This window comes from Panthera leo, chromosome B4, assembly GCF_018350215.1.
Source record: "Panthera leo isolate Ple1 chromosome B4, P.leo_Ple1_pat1.1, whole genome shotgun sequence".
Lineage (NCBI taxonomy): Eukaryota > Metazoa > Chordata > Mammalia > Carnivora > Felidae > Panthera > Panthera leo.
Window position 1 is genome coordinate 256,309 of NC_056685.1, and position 16,860 is coordinate 273,168.

Sequence of the window (16,860 nt, forward strand, 5' to 3'; positions counted from 1 at the left end):
TGCAATCTAGTCTGACAGCTTTCTCTTCTGTTTCAATGAAAGAAACAAGTTTCCTAAAAAACTGCAGAAACTCTTTCGCAATGTCTAGCTGCAGGAAATCCTGGGCACCCCCCAGGTTTCTCAAAACACAATCATTCACTTTGTTTTGATCACACACACGTATGCACGTCTACCAGGGAAGAGTCAGCTGTAGTGTGTGTGACACAGATGGCGGCAAGGAGTCAGGCAGGGAGCTTAAAGAAGGGAGCGGAAATAACAAAGACGTCAGCCATGTGTGTTTAGTCCATGGTTTAATAAAATACAAGTTGAAGGTCACTACTGAATCCAATTCTTGTTTCACCTTTGCCAAAGGCCACCTTACAAGCTTCTGAATCAGGGCATATGTTGCCTTCTGTTATTGCACATGGAGAGCCGTGTGTCAGCAGGTAAGACAGGTTCAGGTTCAGGGGTAGAGGCCAGCAGCTGCCGGGATGATGACCCCCAGGCACCCTGGGAAGATGGGCAGGGCACGGGCTGCCGCCTCCAGGTGACATTCTTCTCTGCAGACACATGCCCATCCAGAGTTGGGCTGCCGTAAAGCATTCAACGTTTTGGGAGAAGGCAGGCACTTCCAGCAGGACTGAAATCGGGAAAACAGCCCATGACACAGATTTCTGGGCCCCTGCTCACTGGCTTCATTGAAGGCAATTTGTAGGCGCCGTGACGCTGTTTCTGTGGAATCACAGAATACACCTTCCATGCTCTGCTACAGCAGGTCTCAATGGTCAGGTGTGGCAGATTGGGACTGCCTGCATTTTTCTCAGCTGGTAATAAAGACTCTGCAACAGAGGAGCGGTCTTTCCATATTTAACAGGATGAAAAGACAAGGCAGCGTGGCGTACGGGGAAGCGAATGTGGCTGCTGCGTGGATGGTGCACAGGCTCAACCCGGAGTCCAGCCGACTGGCCCTCCGCTTCCTGACCTGGCGTCTGTGGCGTTCTCCTTGGTGCCGCCGGTGGGCAGGAAGGCTCTTCTGAGAAGCCCATCTGGCCTAAACTGGCTTGAAGTCTTCTCCGTAATTTTTTAAGAATTCAAACTAGGGTGGGAGAAGCACTATTCTGAGGCGCTGGCAGCTCGTCCCTCCTTCCCCAGCGCTGGTCTCTACTGGATGCGAAGCTCAGACCTCACATATTTCTCCCCCGAGGTAGACTTAAGAATTATTTTTTTCCAAATGGTGCTGGGAGACAGGCGCTTTCCTGTGGCATTTATTTGCAAAATCTGTCCCCCTCCCAAGAACCAAGGGTCTCCCCCCCCCTGCCAAATGAGGTGGGTGTGGTGCAAGACATCCTCACAGACTTCACCGCCTCATGATTTGAAAACATAAGGTTGAAGAGCGCCTGGGTGGCTCAGTCAACTGAGCGTCTGACTCTTAATTTCAGCTCAGATCATGATCCCAGGGTCATGGGTTCGAGCCCCATATCAGGCTCTGCGCTGAGTGTGAAGCCTGCTTGGGATTCATTCATTCTCTCTCTCTCTCTCCCTCCCTCCTTCCCCTGCTCCTACACTTTCTCTGTAAAATAAAGTAAAACATTAAAAAAAAAAAGAAAATATAAGGTTGAGATGGACCCAAAAATAGGTACTGAAGTTCACATTTGCGTTCTCTCCCTCCCCTCCCACTTACAGATGCAGAAATGGGCAGGTCGGGAGTTTTATATCAGAGTTGTCCTCTTCCTATTACTACCCGACTGTGTCACGCAGGGGACACAGCACATATTGTGTCCTCTGGGTGCAGAACCCGCCAGCCCGGCCGCGCTCCTCCCCTTCTCCCCAGCAGGTGCAGTGCTGTCTGCGGCTGCTCCCCCTGCTGCCCTCTGGCTGCTCAGATACACTGTGTCCCAGGGACTGGTAACACTGGGAGCTGTATTTCAAGTTGTTAAATACTGTTGGTACCCCAATTGATGGGTTAAAGGGCTTTTTTTTTTTTCATTTTTTTAACGTTTTATTTATTTTTGAGACAGGGAGAGACAGAGCATGAACAGGGGAGAGTCAGACAGAGAGAGACACAGAATCTGAAACAGGCTCCAGGCTCTGAGCTGTCAGCACAGAGCCCGACGCAGGGCTCGAACTCACGGACCGAGAGATCATGACCTGAGCCGAAGTCGGACGCTTAACCGACTGAGCTACCCAGGCGCCCCAAAAGGGCTTTTAACATTTTGTGCTCCATTAAGATACTCTCACACACACGTTGTTAGCTCAGTAAATATGAATTCATCTGCTAAAAGAGGCAACTAGATCATCTACAAACTAAGTTTTAGGAGCTTTGTTTCAAGCATCTAGCAACACCCTCATGGAAAAATGGCCTCACTAAATGCTTTGGCCACAACAAGTACTTGTTCGCAGTCTGTGTCTATTCCAAAGGAGACTTAAAACTCACCACATCCAACCCCCTCATTACATTTATGGAAACTGAGGCTTCAGGGAAATGTCACCTGTCTGAGGTACGTTATAGGTCGTTAGCTGAGGTAGGGAAGTGAACCAGCACCTTGTGCTGTCATTAATATTTGTTAAAAACAGCTTTTATTCAGGGGCACCTGGGTGCCTCTGTCAGTTAAGCCTCCAACTCTTGATTTCGGCTCAGGTCATGATCCCAAACTCATGGGATTGAGCACTGTGTCGGGCTCTGTGCTGACAGTGCAGAGCCTACTTGAGATTCTCTATTTCCCCCTCTCTCTCTGCCCCTGCCCTGAGCGCTCTCACTCTCTCTCTCAAAAACAAATAAGTAAACAAACATTAAAAAATAAAAAAAAATATTTCCTTACAATAATCAATCACATAAAGCTTCATTCACCATGCTGCAGCCGTGATATCTAAACTGCCCCAACCTCCCAGCTCATCCTTTCTTCCCAGAGGAAGAAGGCTGTCCTCAGGTGCCCCGACACTGCTCTCGAGCAAAGCACCTTGGCCTTTTCATTCAGTCAGGTTTTGCCTTGACATCCGACAGGTGCACTGAGCCCCGTAGTTCTGGAAGCACATCAGGCCTTTGCAAATGACCCCCACCATGAGTATCTGTCCTGAATTCTGCCGTGAGCTTCTCTGCACCCGGGACCACTGGTGGCCAGGCCCCCAGTGGAGGTGTCTGATGGCGAACGGAGGTGGGCAGGAGACAGGGAGAAGTCAGTCACTGCCGAATGTGTGCAAGGACACACTAAGGAGCCTGACACCATGATCGATTCCATTCACAGACACCAACACACCCACATGGAGCCACTGCTCTGACCTTCCCACGGCTGTTTATGCCCTGAGACAATAGGAGATAAAGAGGTGACTTTTCATCGTTTTGATATGCCCACAGAAAGGCAATGCTTTGTGTTCTGGGGGGCTCGTCGCTTGCAGCCAGTGTGCCCGCGAAACGTAAAGAAATGGATACTTCGTCAGCGGTAACTTTATGTTTTGCTATTGCAGTTGTATAAGCCAAGGACTGAGAGGAAAAAGAAACGAAGGGAGGTATCAGGGGATCTAGAACCTAGAATGTGAGAAAACAACAAACAGCACAGAAATCCGAAGAAAACCAAAAAGCAGAGATAACTGCAAAGCCAAGGTGCCCAGAAAGCAGACAATGACTCCATACTTTCCATGAGAACCCACGCAGAGGAGAGAACCGCAAGGCTACAACGTGTACGTCCTCACGAACACATGTGCATCGTGGGAGGGGGGAAGGACAAGGGATACAGGCTCGAGATCTGGACTCAAGTCTGTCTGCATGCGTGGGGCAACCCTTTCTTCCTGCAGCATCCGCGTCCTCCCCTCACCCTACTGAGGACCACCCACCCACCCTCTCATCCGATCTCACTTACGGGGCGTCGGCCTCAGTCCCTACATTTACCACCAGGTGGGCTATGCCCAGAGGTGACCCAACGGTGTCTGGCTGACTCGTCGTCGGCTCTGCCCTGCAGCCACGCTGTACTGGGTGGAACAAACAGTCAATGGGTCTGGGTCTGCCTCTGTCACTCTCTGGCCCCATCAACCCCCCGCCTCTCTGTGACCCATTCTCCTCATTTGTGAAACAGGGACAGAAGAGTGCCTACCACGCAAGCCTCCATGAGAAGAGACATGTTAATTAGTACAACATGCCGAAACAGTGGCCGTGGGGCCAGCACAGCCCGAGTGTGTGACCCCACCGCCTGCCCCTCCTTGCTTGGACGCCCTGGGACCTCCTGTCACTGCACCAGCAGAAAACCTGGGCCCTCACCTCCCACGGTCTGGAGATAAATTTTCTCCCACTGATGACTATGCAGCCTGAAAGAACATAACTGATTAGTTGCTAGGCATCCAAGTCAGATAAAGGGTAAGAACATGTTCCCCAAACCCCCAAGCGCTAGACACACGTTCACTCTTACAACGTCACAAATGAATTTCTAGACTTCCGCACAGGCTTCAAGAGTTTCCCACACTTATTAGGCTTTGACACCTAAATAACCCATGAGACAGGTAAGGAAGCATTATTCTCATCTGAAGGAAACCGTGACTGAGAGCTTCCATGCCTGGTAAAATGCCACCCGGCCAGACCGAGGGTCAACTACTCCACTGGGATCTACATAGGGCTCCTTCCCAACATGCCCCCAGGTGCCGGGCTCCCAGCCAACCATGCTGTCCCAGGAGAGCCCCTCATCCACCATCCAGGGGGGCAGGTTTATGCCCTGGGAGTGTGGAGACCAGGACAGGAGTGGGGTTAAGAACACCTACAGGCATGGGGCCTGGTCCACAGGGCACCAACAGCACCTGGTTCCAGAGAGCCACCCAGATTCCACACAACTCTCCAGGCCACGGGACATACCTGGCTGCTTCTGTCGAGGTTTAGGCAAGTTTGTGACACAGGTATGGGGACACATCAGGACGTTGCAGGGGTGGAGTGAGCCCTCCAGGAAGAGCTGCTTCGTTTCTGACAAGTGGATCCCACCGAGTGGGGTTTTGGGGAGGGTGTTTGCTGGAACCAAGGCCAGGCAATAAACCCCAACTTGATGTATGCTGTCAATTGCCTGGAAAGTCACGAGGGAGGAAGTGGGTTAGAACAGGTGCCACAGACACGAAGCAAATGTTCAGACGGTGCAAAGTCCCGTCTGTAACATGAGCAAGCACACGCCATCCGAGTGGGGTGAAGATGCCAAGAGAAGGGGTGTCTCTCCAAATCCAGCCAAACTGGCTAATTTTATGTGGGATTTGTGGAATACCACATGCACTAAGGAGGGAAATTTTGAGGAAAAAAATACACTCTTGAGATCAGAACAAAAACTATTCCTTGTGACATCCCCAAGTGAATGGTGGGAGCCAGTTTTGCAGACCCGTGACCCCTAATCTTGGTCTGTTTAGTTATTTTCCAAGAATGAAATACACATTTCCCGGTCGATGCAATTTCTGATCCAATGGGGCAACGGTCGGGGAGCACGGGAGCACCGTTGGTGGGGGTTAAGGGAAGCCGGCGTGGAAGCAGGTGAGGGGCCCCAGGGCGGGAGCAGAGCTATACCTGCAGCACCCTGCTCATCCACTGGAAGCTGTCCTCCTCCGTGGAGTCTGGCCTCTGCTCGGCCACAATCACTATCCTCTCGTCGTGCAGGACAGTTACGGAAAACACAGCTATCCTGCGAGGACAGAAAGGAGCAGGTGCGGTGAGCACGTGCTGTAGATGCCGCCCAAAGCACTGTTCATTCCGCTACTGATGGCAGAGCCCAGGAGAGCACAGCGCCGGCTTCTGCTCCGGCAAACCTGTGAGGGGACAGGCCCCACTTCTCGGGCCAGACGGAAGGTGCTGGGCTGTGGACGTCAGAACCGCGCACAATCCACATCTTGGGTTGCACCTGTGAAGTAAGTCTCCACATCAAGGGAAACTCTGGGATGAACGAGTTTCTGCCTCTCTCTCGGGAAGCACAGCACCACGTGACTCGGACCCCCAGAGTCCCCCCGTCACACAGAGGCTGCCCTGTCTCAGTGAGTTAAATGGGGCAACGCTACATCCACGTGTCTGTCACTTCCACTCTCAGTGGCCTGCCGGGCGGCAGTAAGGCTCTACAGGAGTTATGACCTCCTTCACATGAGCCAAAACCCGGGGAGCCGCCACCGTGAATTAGTATTTACTGTGCCCAGATCATCAGGGAGAAGAGGCCACAGGACTCCATTCTCCCACACGACTGTTGCTCGACTATTACCTTGGGGTCTTTGGAGATGATCTGCTCCAACATGAATTTTTGGCTGTTCCCTTTGTGTATTTCTTTAAAACACAAGTTTTTCAAACAGATATTATTTGACTCAGAGGAGAAGTGATGAAAATTACGTATGGAGCTCAGGAAATTTCTATAAAATTGGGCATTCAGAACTAGACAGAACGTCAGAGGTCACTCACTCCCACAACTAAAGAATTTGTGCAATTTTATATAACCAATGTTGTCTGCAGACAACCCAGGGCTGAATTCCCAGAGGGCACACGCACACCCACCTTCCTCTGTAGACGAATTTCATGGGCTCCACGGCCAGCGCTGTGGCGACGATGTCGTCCGCATTGTGTCGGCGCCCGCTGACCACCATGAGCCCGTCCATCTTGCCCACCACGAAGACGAGCCCCCCGGGGCCGACGAAGCCCAGCAGGCCTGTCCTTACGAAGGGGTACTCGCTGACAGGGGCCCCCGAGCTCGTCACAGGGAACACCTGCAGACACACGAGCAGTGAGTGCCCAGGGGTGCCCACCGCCACCCTCCTCCCTGGAGCCCATTGGAGAAGCCCCCCCACCCCCCAATGCTCATCCCCCACGGTCCACATGCAAGGCTGTCCACCAGTTTCCTTCCACAGCATCCACACCTAAGAATCGATACCGAGATCATGATGATAATCTAATAAATGCTAATTAATTATTCTGCTTTAAATCCACAGTGTAAAAGTGATGAATGGAAAACCAAAAATGTACATAAGTTGTAAGATGATCCCTATTCATTAATGTTTCCTTATGAGGACTACACCAAAAAGGGAAAATACAAACGGGGCAAATCACAGTGTTCTAAGCCTGCACCTGTTTCCTCAGACCCTGCAGGTTAAGTCACAGGAAAAAGGAGAGGGGTTTTCTACAGACTCTGGCTAGCTGGGCTTCAGGGACATTTTAGAACCTGGAAGCCACATTCAACAAAGCACCTCATCGCATCATGCTCTAAGAAATGAACCCCTAAGCAACCCGCATTTTCTTCTTCTTTTCTTAAATATTAATTTATTTTTGAGAGAGAGAGACAGAGACAGAGCGTGAGCAGAGGAGGAACACAGAGAGAGGGAGACACAGAATCTGAAGCAGGTTCCAGGTTCTGAGCTGTCAGCACAGAGCCCCACGCAGGGCTTGAACTCACGGACCGAGAGATCATGACCTGAGCCGAAGTCAGAGATGCTCAACCAACTGAGCCACCCAGGCGCCCCAGCAACCCACATTTTCTCGTGCACAATTTATTCGAAAGTGTGCTCCTCGCAAGGTTAAGTATCATAACGTGGTCAAATGATAGCAATTCTGGGAAACTGAGGTGCAGCAGAGTTTACCACTTAACCGCCAACAAGGCCATTGAGCGTGTACATACGCACTGAGTGCACTAACAGCAAGCCACCCACGCGTGCAAACAAGAAACAAGTATGTGTGGACACCTACCACACACACACAGCATATGCCACACGTGTGTGCATACACACCCGCTCATGCTGTGGAGACAGTTACTTCATGTGTGCATTTGCTCACACCTGGCCAAGTCTGGCTTCAGTGGGCGGGCCGGGCCACAAGGGAGGGGCAGGTCTGTGACAGGTGTGCTCTGCCCTCATTCCTCAGCCTATCAGCTGCAGCACTTACTAAACAGGTTAACGTAAGAACAGCACGACATAAAAAAGGCCTTTCTTTCAATGTTTATCTTTGAGGGGGAGAGAGAGAGCACGCGTGAGCGTGAGCAGGGGAGAGGCAGAGAGAGAGGGAGACACAGAATCCGAAGCAGGCTCCAGGCTCTGAGCTGTCGGCACAGAGCCCCATGTGGGGCTGGAATTCACAGACCACGAGGTCATGACCTGAGCCAAAGTCAATGCTTAACCGACTGAGTCAGGTGCCCCCCAAAAAGCCCTTTTTAAAGAAACTGTTCTTGCCCTTTTTCAACACTGACTATGAGGTGAAAAAAAGCTGATAAGCTAAATTCATTGAAAATTATTAAAATAAAAAAAGGCAGGAAAAAGTGCAACCATCTTAGTTCCTAAGAGTATATTTAGCTGAGAAACTACCACCTTATCTTACATGTCTGTGCACCTGGCATTGGGGCTCAGCTCCATGACCCTACCTCGAAGGTGTTCTTGGTCATGCCCGAGAGGCCGTAATAGGACGTGCCCGTGGCAATGGCGCACACGCAGAGCTCCCCGATTTCATCCGTTCTACACAGCTGAGGAATGCCGTCCGGCTTCACTGAACACATGATGGCTAGAAGCAAAACAGGACACACAGGTAATATTAGAGAGGGGAGGGAGAGGGAGACACAGAGAGGGACAGGGTGGGGAGGGACAGAGAGAGAGAGGGAGGGAGGGAGACAGACAGACAGAGGGACAAGGAGATAGAGACAGAGGGACAGGGTGGGGAGGGACAGAGAGAGACAGGAAGGGAGGGAGGGAGGGAGACAGACAGAGGGACAAGGAGACAGAGACAGAGGGACAGGGTGGGGAGGGACAGAGAGAGAGACAGGGAGGGAGGGAGGGAGGGGGAGAGAGAGAGAGAGACAGAGGGACAAGGAGACAGAGACAGAGGGACAGGGTGGGGAGGGACAGAGAGAGAGAAACAGGGAGGGAGGGAGGGGGAGAGAGAGAGACAGGGAGGGAGGGAGGGAGGGAGGGAGGGAGGGGGAGAGAGAGAGAGGGAGAGAGAGACAGAGGGACAAGGAGACAGAGACAGAGGGACAGGGTGGGGAGAGACAGGGACAAGGGGACAGAGAGGGACAGGGGGGCAGAGAGAGAGAGACAGGGAGGGAGGGAGGGAGGGAGGGAGGGAGGGGGAGAGAGAGAGAGAGAGAGAGAGACAGAGGGACAAGGAGACAGAGACAGAGGGACAGGGTGGGGAGGGACAGAGAGAGAGACAGGGAGGGAGGGAGGGGGAGAGAGAGAGACAGGGAGGGAGGGAGGGAGGGGGAGAGAGAGAGAGAGAGAGAGACAGAGGGACAAGGAGACAGAGACAGAGGGACAGGGTGGGGAGGGACAGAGAGAGAGACAGGGAGGGAGGGAGGGAGGGAGGGAGGGGGAGAGAGAGAGAGAGAGAGAGAGACAGAGGGACAAGGAGACAGAGACAGAGGGACAGGGTGGGGAGGGACAGAGAGAGAGACAGGGAGGGAGGGAGGGAGGGGGAGAGAGAGAGAGAGAGAGAGAGAGACAGGGAGGGAGGGAGGGGGAGAGAGAGAGACAGGGAGGGAGGGAGGGAGGGAGGGAGGGAGGGGGAGAGAGAGAGAGAGAGACAGAGGGACAAGGAGACAGAGACAGAGGGACAGGGTGGGGAGGGACAGAGAGAGAGACAGGGAGGGAGGGAGGGGGAGAGAGAGAGAGACAGAGGGACAAGGAGACAGAGACAGAGGGACAGGGTGGGGAGGGACAGAGAGAGAGAGACAGGGAGGGAGGGAGGGAGGGAGGGAGGGAGGGAGGGGGGAGAGAGAGAGAGAGAGAGAGAGAGACAGAGGGACAAGGAGACAGAGACAGAGGGACAGGGTGGGGAGAGACAGGGACAAGGGGACAGAGAGGGACGGGGGGCAGAGAGAGGGAGACAGGGGCGGGGCAGGGGGACAGAAGAAATGACTGAACACAGGGAGGGCACAGTGAGCGGAAACCGCATTTGGAACGGGAGTGTGAAGGTAAAAGGGAGGCCAGGCCGGTCCTGGTCTTCCCTGGAGCCATGAGCTTTCATGTTCCCAGAAAACGTCCACTGACACAGCTGTGGTGTAAGATTCTGACAGCTTGAACTTTAATGTGCAAATCGTACTGAGGGGATGGGGACTTCTCCCATCTGGACCAAGAGACACCTGGGAGGAGCCCAAGGCCCCCCCGCACACAGCCCCTCTGTTCCCTGCAAGCCCCGCGCTCCCCCTCCAGTCATCCGGGAGCCCCGGCCGGCACATCAGGAGGCAGCGTGTGCAGCGCCCTGACGGCCTCGTGTGCGCATTTGTGGGAACGGTTCCCTGACTTTTAAAAACGGGCTCTTCTGCTAGAACCAAGCATTGCTCATCGTCTGGAGCCCCGTCCCTGGATTTTTATACCATCTGCTACCAGCCTCAGTGCCCAGCTTTGTCCAAAAGGTGGATGGCCGGCGGGAACTTGACCCTTGCAGGGAGAGAAGCCCCCCATGGGCTGCAGGGGCACGGCATGGCCCACGGCGCCCCCTAGGGGACAGGACCCCGGGATCCCAGCATGGGAGGTAGCAGAGATGCCCCGTGAAGCTTCCTGAACGTTCTTTCATCAGGAGAGGCAGCAGTGACAAGCCCGGATTTAAGTGCTCCGTCTGACCTCGCGCCAGAGGGGCACGGTGGTCCCCGGTGGGAAGCAGCCCGCTGGACACGGCTGGGGCTCCTGACTCGACCCCCGCCCCCAACGTGTGCAGCCCAGCGTCCACACTCACCGCCAGGCATCACGAGGCCGACATCCTGCACGGTGAGCACAGACAGCTTTTCTTCGGAGTCCACCCGGATGACCCCGTAGGTAAGCCCATGCATGGAGAGGACACCCCGGCCCGGGGGCTGGTTGCTGTCATCTGTGGGCCTGAAAGAGCAGTTTTGTCTGAACACATAGGAGCAAACAAGCCACCATCACCAGAGAGGCATTCAAGTGCACACACACCAGAGGCAGCCAGACACGTCTGGGATCCCAAGGATCCCCGAAGCAGATCTGAATGCCACACTGTCCTGTGTTCTTAGCGTGCCAAGGGGTGCTGGTTGTCTGTGAGACGTCAACATCATTAACTCTGTCTCTGGAATGCCCCTCCCTTACGCGTATCAGCCATCGACTGATTCCTTCCCTCCCCTCTCTCCGCAGGTCTGATTTTCCAGTTTTGAAAGTGGCTAACAAGGGACCACAATGTCTCCAAGAACACGGATGATGGCACGGAACAGAAACAAGGGAGGTGGGGTGGCCTGGGCTCAAGTTGAGACGTGCACTGGGCAGACAGAAGCTCATGGTGCAGGAATCTGAAATGACAGGCCATGCCATTCTGCATGACAAGCTTGGGGAAGTCTTTCTTCGCAGAAGGCATATGGTGAAATGCTTTCACTCCATCTTCAGCCCGTCTTCTCCATGGCCCCCGCCACTCCAGCTCACTCCACGCCAGCCCCAGGCCCTTTATCCAGCACCCAGCCCACCCCTTCTGGGGGCTTTCACACTTGTCCCTGCCTCCATCTGGAATGTTCTTGGAGCAGACATCCCCCTGGCAGCTCAAATACGCAAGTACTCATTACCCCCCAAGACGGCACAGTAGGGCCACCTGACTACCCACACCAGGCCTCCTGCATCAGAGTCTCTGCTCCCCAAGGGTTCCCTTCTGTTCACTGCATAGCCTTACCCCTGGACAAGTGTGCAGTAATAAAGGTCTGCTGACTAATTACTGAGTAAATAAAATATTTCCAAGAACATGGACTTTGTCCCTGTAACTAAAGAATCTTCCATGTGGGCTAAGTGAGGCACACGTTAGGGAAAGACCGCACTTCTTTTTCTAATTTTCTGTATATACATGGGTAGCATCCTTTTAGGATCTAAAAGTTAGAAAATAAACAGAAGTTTGCTGTTTAGCTTTAAAACTGATAAATCTTGATAATGTTTCAAGAAAATATCTTTACAATGAACCTAGAAATACAAGTAGAGAAACATAAAGGTTAAAATGTGCAAAAGGAGGGGTGCCTGGGTGGCTCAGTCAGTTGAGCACCTGACTCTTGATTTCAACTCAGGTCATGATCTCACAGTTCATGGGATCAAGCCCCACGTCAGACTCTGCATTGAGCACAGAGCCTGCTTGTGATTCTCTCTTGCTCCCCCTCTGGCCCTCCCCCACTTGTACTCTCTCTCAAAAAAACAATGTGCAAAATATCTCATTTGAATCAAGTAACTAGGTATTATAAAAAGAAGCATATATTATAGGTCAATTATACCTCAAATAAAAAAAAATAAAAGTAAACAATAAAAAGGAAGCATAAGAGAGTCTGGAAATTGAAATGGTTCTGTCTGTGAAGCATCCAAAAGGGTAGCGCTAACCAGACAGAAGAAAAGTCTGCCCAGTGATAAGGTCCACCCAGAACTACCCGGAAATGAGCCCCAAACACTGGAATCTATATTGTTCCGCAGGGTGAGAGAGGAGCCCCGCAGCAACCCTCTGCTGCTACGAATCCCTGACCCCACTATTGTCCTTGGCCAAAACACAAAGCGAGAGTCTTAAATCAGAATGCTCAGTGCCTGTTGTGGACTGAGTTGTGTCCCCAAAGCTGTCACCAGTCCTGGTCCCAGTACCTTGACTATCACCGTATTAACATGAAAGAGGATCTTTGTGGACGTCATTAGTTAGATGAGATCATCCTGGAATCGGGACGGGCCCCAAATGCAATGATCGGTGTCCTTACAAGAGGAGACACAGGCGTCATGTGACAATAGCAGCCGTACTGCAAGGAGAGGGGTGCCAGCAGCAGCGGGAGGGCCTGGAGCAGATGGGCCGTGAGAGCCCCTGGGAGCACCCGGCCCTCAGACACCTTGACCCCGGGCTTCTTGCCCCCAGAACTCTGAGGCAGCAGGTTCTCCTTGTGTCACACCACCCGGGAGGGGTGGAGGCACTTACGACAGCCCCAGGAGACAAACGCACCAAGGAATGGGATTTAAAGGTACACGTATTTGGCTGGAATGACCACAGGATAGCAAAAGGCTGGCGTGGCCATGACTCAGCCCAAGCAAGGGATACAGGGGGACCGGGATGGGCCGTGCCCGTGCGCCAAGAGGGAAAGGCTCTCTTAACATTCAAAGATGCAAGTTCTGGGGTCTTAGGCACGAGACCTGCTTTCCTAGAAACAAGACTCACTGGAGCACAATTATGAACCGTGTTTGCTACAGGAACCCTTCAACTGTAGGTGTAAAACGAAACTATGGAAACTTGGGTACATGCACTTAAAATGTGAACCAATGACACCACTCAGGTTTTACTTTGATCTACAGCTATATGTTTGTATTTAATAGAGTCCCTTGCTCGTCAGAGAAATCTCAGACACGCTCAGCCAACAGCCCTGCCTCCCGATGACACAGCTCTGCTCAGCTGGCACCTGGGTGTGCCCAACTGTCCCGAGCCCTCTGCACACAGAGACTCACTCACTTGGCAGGTACACCCGCACGGCACCACTGTCCTCCGCTTTACAGACCACAACTGCGGGCTTGGGCACGTTCAGTTCATCATCTGCATCCCTGTGGGGCTTGGTGGGATACAGACCCACAGCTCCAGTTAGGGACAGCTTCCCATCTCCCTTTCCTGCCTCTGGCCTCAAAGACTGAGCACTTCTTAGTTCACGGCACACTTTTCTTTTGAGGGAACTTTAGGACAAATGACACGAGTAACACAGGGGCAAATGGGGCACTGCACAAAAAGTCACAGCAAAGGCAAAAGCACCTGCCTGACCGCATCCCAGCCCTGCCTCACCGGCAGCCACAACAGATGATCCACCAGTTCCTTTAATCTGTATTTACATAAAAGGTGCATGTGTAAATACACCTGTATTTAAAAAAAGCAAAGCCACAATAAGCATGTTCTCTTGCAACTTGCTTTTCCACCAAATGGATCTTGCGGATCTTCCTGTGTGTGTGTGTGTGTGTGTGTGTGTGTGTGTGTGTGTGTGTGTGATATAAACACTATGTATACCGCACATGCCAATGACCCGACCGGTCTTAATTGTTGGTGGTGTTCGATAATAGTGACAGTAGTCACTTTATTTCATTTCTATACAATTAGAAGTATGACTGTAAAACACATATCTAGAAAAAGAACTGAAGAATCAAAAAGTATACACGTTTAAAATTTTAATAAAGCCTATATAACTTCCCAAAAGACTATCACCTTGCACGTCCACTCTAAGTACTGTTTTCCAATCTACCAGACGTGCACAGGGTACTGTTTTATGCAGGAGGCCACCGGAAGCATGTTGTGCACGTGAAGTATCTCACAGCAGCTCTGAGACACGCATGTCTGTCGTCCCCACTCACGGGCAAGAAGCGGAGTGTGTCAGGCAGTGGCATCTGGGGCACAGCTGCGGGGCAGACCCCGGCATCGAGCGCAGACTGGCCTCAAACCTGCGCTCGTGGCCACGGGGAAGGCGGCCTCCCAGCAGCCACTTCCGCACACCCGTGCCCACACAACCCTAAAAGTGTTCCCGCTTTGGTGGTGAAACCCTGTTCCTCTCTGTTACTTTGGTTTGCATTTGAGTGATGAACAAAGTCAGCTTATCTTTCTCTCCATTAACACCTTCCTAGGAAACAAAAAGTCCAAGTAGACTAAACTAGATATGGAAGTGAAAAAATGATCCCAATAAGAATTCCCAGAGATTTCAAAAAGATGTGGTTTCACAATCAAACACAGTGCGACGAACAACGGCTGACAGAGCTTGAGCCGTTAGTCCCCCCAGGTTCAATGCCCAGATGACGCGGAGGGCTGACGGCGTGGAAGAGCAATTCTTGCAGTTCCCAGGACTGCCGAGGGGGTCTCTGCGCACAGAGATACAGAAGGAATGCAGCTGTGAGCGGCCAGCCCCGCGACCACGGGCAAATGGCACAAAGACCTAAGTGAAGAGACGGAAGCCGGAAGGTGCGTGCCGGCCTCGGGCTCAGGAGGAATGTTCCTGATGGCCGATGGCTTCAACGGGATAGCGTGCGCACCTGTTCCCTGGCCATGCCAGTCCTGCCTCCGCGAGATGTTAGATAACCCTCAGGTAATCACGCTGTGTGACACCTGAAGAGGTAGCTATAAGTTTCAACTAACACGTCCACAGTTTGCTGTCACTGGCCACGCTCAAATCTGCACCCACACGAAATAAATGCAGTCACGTAAGCCACAAGCATTTGGGACAATTTGCATTCTCAGGATGTAATGGGGAAGTGGCCACCACATCTCTAAGGGTTTAGCGCCACCGTCTCTCACTGCAGCCTCCTGCAGGTGTGACAGCAAAGGTCCTTCCCTGCTTCCATCAGACGGAGGCAACCCCCAACTCCAGGAACGGTTGACTCAGGAACATCCAGAGAGCAAAGGGGTCAAGTCTCAGGAAACAGCCCTTTCCTTTGCCAATGTCAGGGTTGACTACAACATTTCCGAAGGGCATGTTGTCATGGGACGCACACGCCCAAGTACATGTGACGCTATCGTAATGACACTAACATTAGCCTGAGCCCTGAATTCTTATGGGCACCATGCAGACCTTCGGCACTCTACACGCACAGATGTTCACACCGTCCTGTGACACAGGCCAGTGGTCACGCCCCTTCACAGATGGGGACTCCGAGGACTGAAGGAGGCCCTATGCCGAGTGACAAAGCTGGCAAGAGGCAAAGCAAAGCACAAACAAGCCAGAATGGTGACCCGGGGTCAACAGACTCTGAAATGCACGGGGGGGGGGGGGGGCGCTGGGCCAGGCTCACTGGACCCAGAGCGTAAGGAGGTGTAAGTGCACACGTGGGGTCCACACACGGGCATGAGAGTGGCTCCTGTAACACCACCTCCCTAGGAAATACATACTTGGAGCCACAGGGCCATCAGTCTGTGTGAGGGAGGGGCGCCCTTGTGCCTGTGGCCAGCAAGGCGCTCCTTTCTGGATGGAGGACGTTCTTTCCAGGAGAGGTACCCTGCCCCGCTTGTCTGGTGCTGTCGTCCTTGACTGAAGTCTCTCTACAGCTGAACGTAACCTCATTGACCGTGGCAGCTGGCCCCCGAGAACTGAACAGCACCCGGTAAAAACGCCCTTTGAAGAGAGTGGAGCAGCAGACACTGCGCGCTTGTAACAGAAACAACATTTTTAGGAACACTCCTGCAAATTTCGGGACAGAGCCAGTCAAATCCGTGAATACGTGCACCCTTCTTCAACGTTGAGATGGAGACTTTCAAAACCACCCACACTAAAGTCTCAGTAAAATTCTTGCTGTTTTTTTTTTTGAGAGAGAGTGAGGGAGAGAGAGAATCTCAAGCAGGCTCCGTGCTCAGTGCAGAGCCCAATGCGGGGCTCGATCCCACGAACTGTGAGATAATGACCTGAGCGAAATTAGGAGTTGGACACTCAACCAACTAAGTCACCCAGGTGCCCTTAAAATTCATGATTTTTGACAGGGGAAGTTACAAGATTAAAACATCACACCTTTAATTTCTAAGTTATTTTAGTGTGATTTTCTCCCCTTTCTCTGACGAGAGCAATGCACACTTATTTTTTAAAAATTTTTAAATGTTTATTTATTTTTGAGAGAAAAAGACAGAGTAGGAGTGGGGGAGGGGCAGAGAGAGGGAGAGACACAGAATCTGAAGCAGCTCCAGGATCTGAGTTGTCTGCCCAGAGCCCGACACGGGGCTTGAACCCAGGAACAATGAGATAATGACCTGAGCCAAAGCAGGACACTTAACCAACTGAGCCACCCAGGCAGCCTGCACACTGATTTAAAAAAAAAAAAAAAAAGCCTGCTTCAAGAGCTATGTAATATAAAAAGGGAATGTTTTCTCCTCCATTATTTTACCTACTCACTTTAGAGAGAATTCTTTTCAGCCGGAAAAGGGACCATACCATACAAGCGGTGTGCAAACTTTGGTTTCATTTGCCCTGGCAACTTCTCCGCATCTCAGGGCAGGCGATCAGGGTGCACAGCAGG

The 16,860-nt window shown here is 52.2% G+C and overlaps 1 protein-coding gene across 8 annotated transcripts in view; it reads right to left on the reverse strand.

The window, feature by feature from the left end:
• The window catches only part of DIP2C (disco interacting protein 2 homolog C), a 412,233-nt gene that overhangs the window by 79,304 nt on the left and 316,069 nt on the right, over positions 1–16,860 (reverse strand). For all 8 annotated transcript variants that reach the window (XM_042944702.1, XM_042944701.1, XM_042944703.1 and 5 more), the window contains 5 exons: positions 10,622–10,761; positions 8,316–8,452; positions 6,467–6,675; positions 5,501–5,615; positions 4,814–5,015 (listed from right to left, as the gene is read on the reverse strand). In XM_042944702.1, the coding sequence (XP_042800636.1) occupies positions 4,814–5,015; positions 5,501–5,615; positions 6,467–6,675; positions 8,316–8,452; positions 10,622–10,761 (803 nt within the window). The remainder of the gene's footprint in view (positions 1–4,813; positions 5,016–5,500; positions 5,616–6,466; positions 6,676–8,315; positions 8,453–10,621; positions 10,762–16,860) is intronic.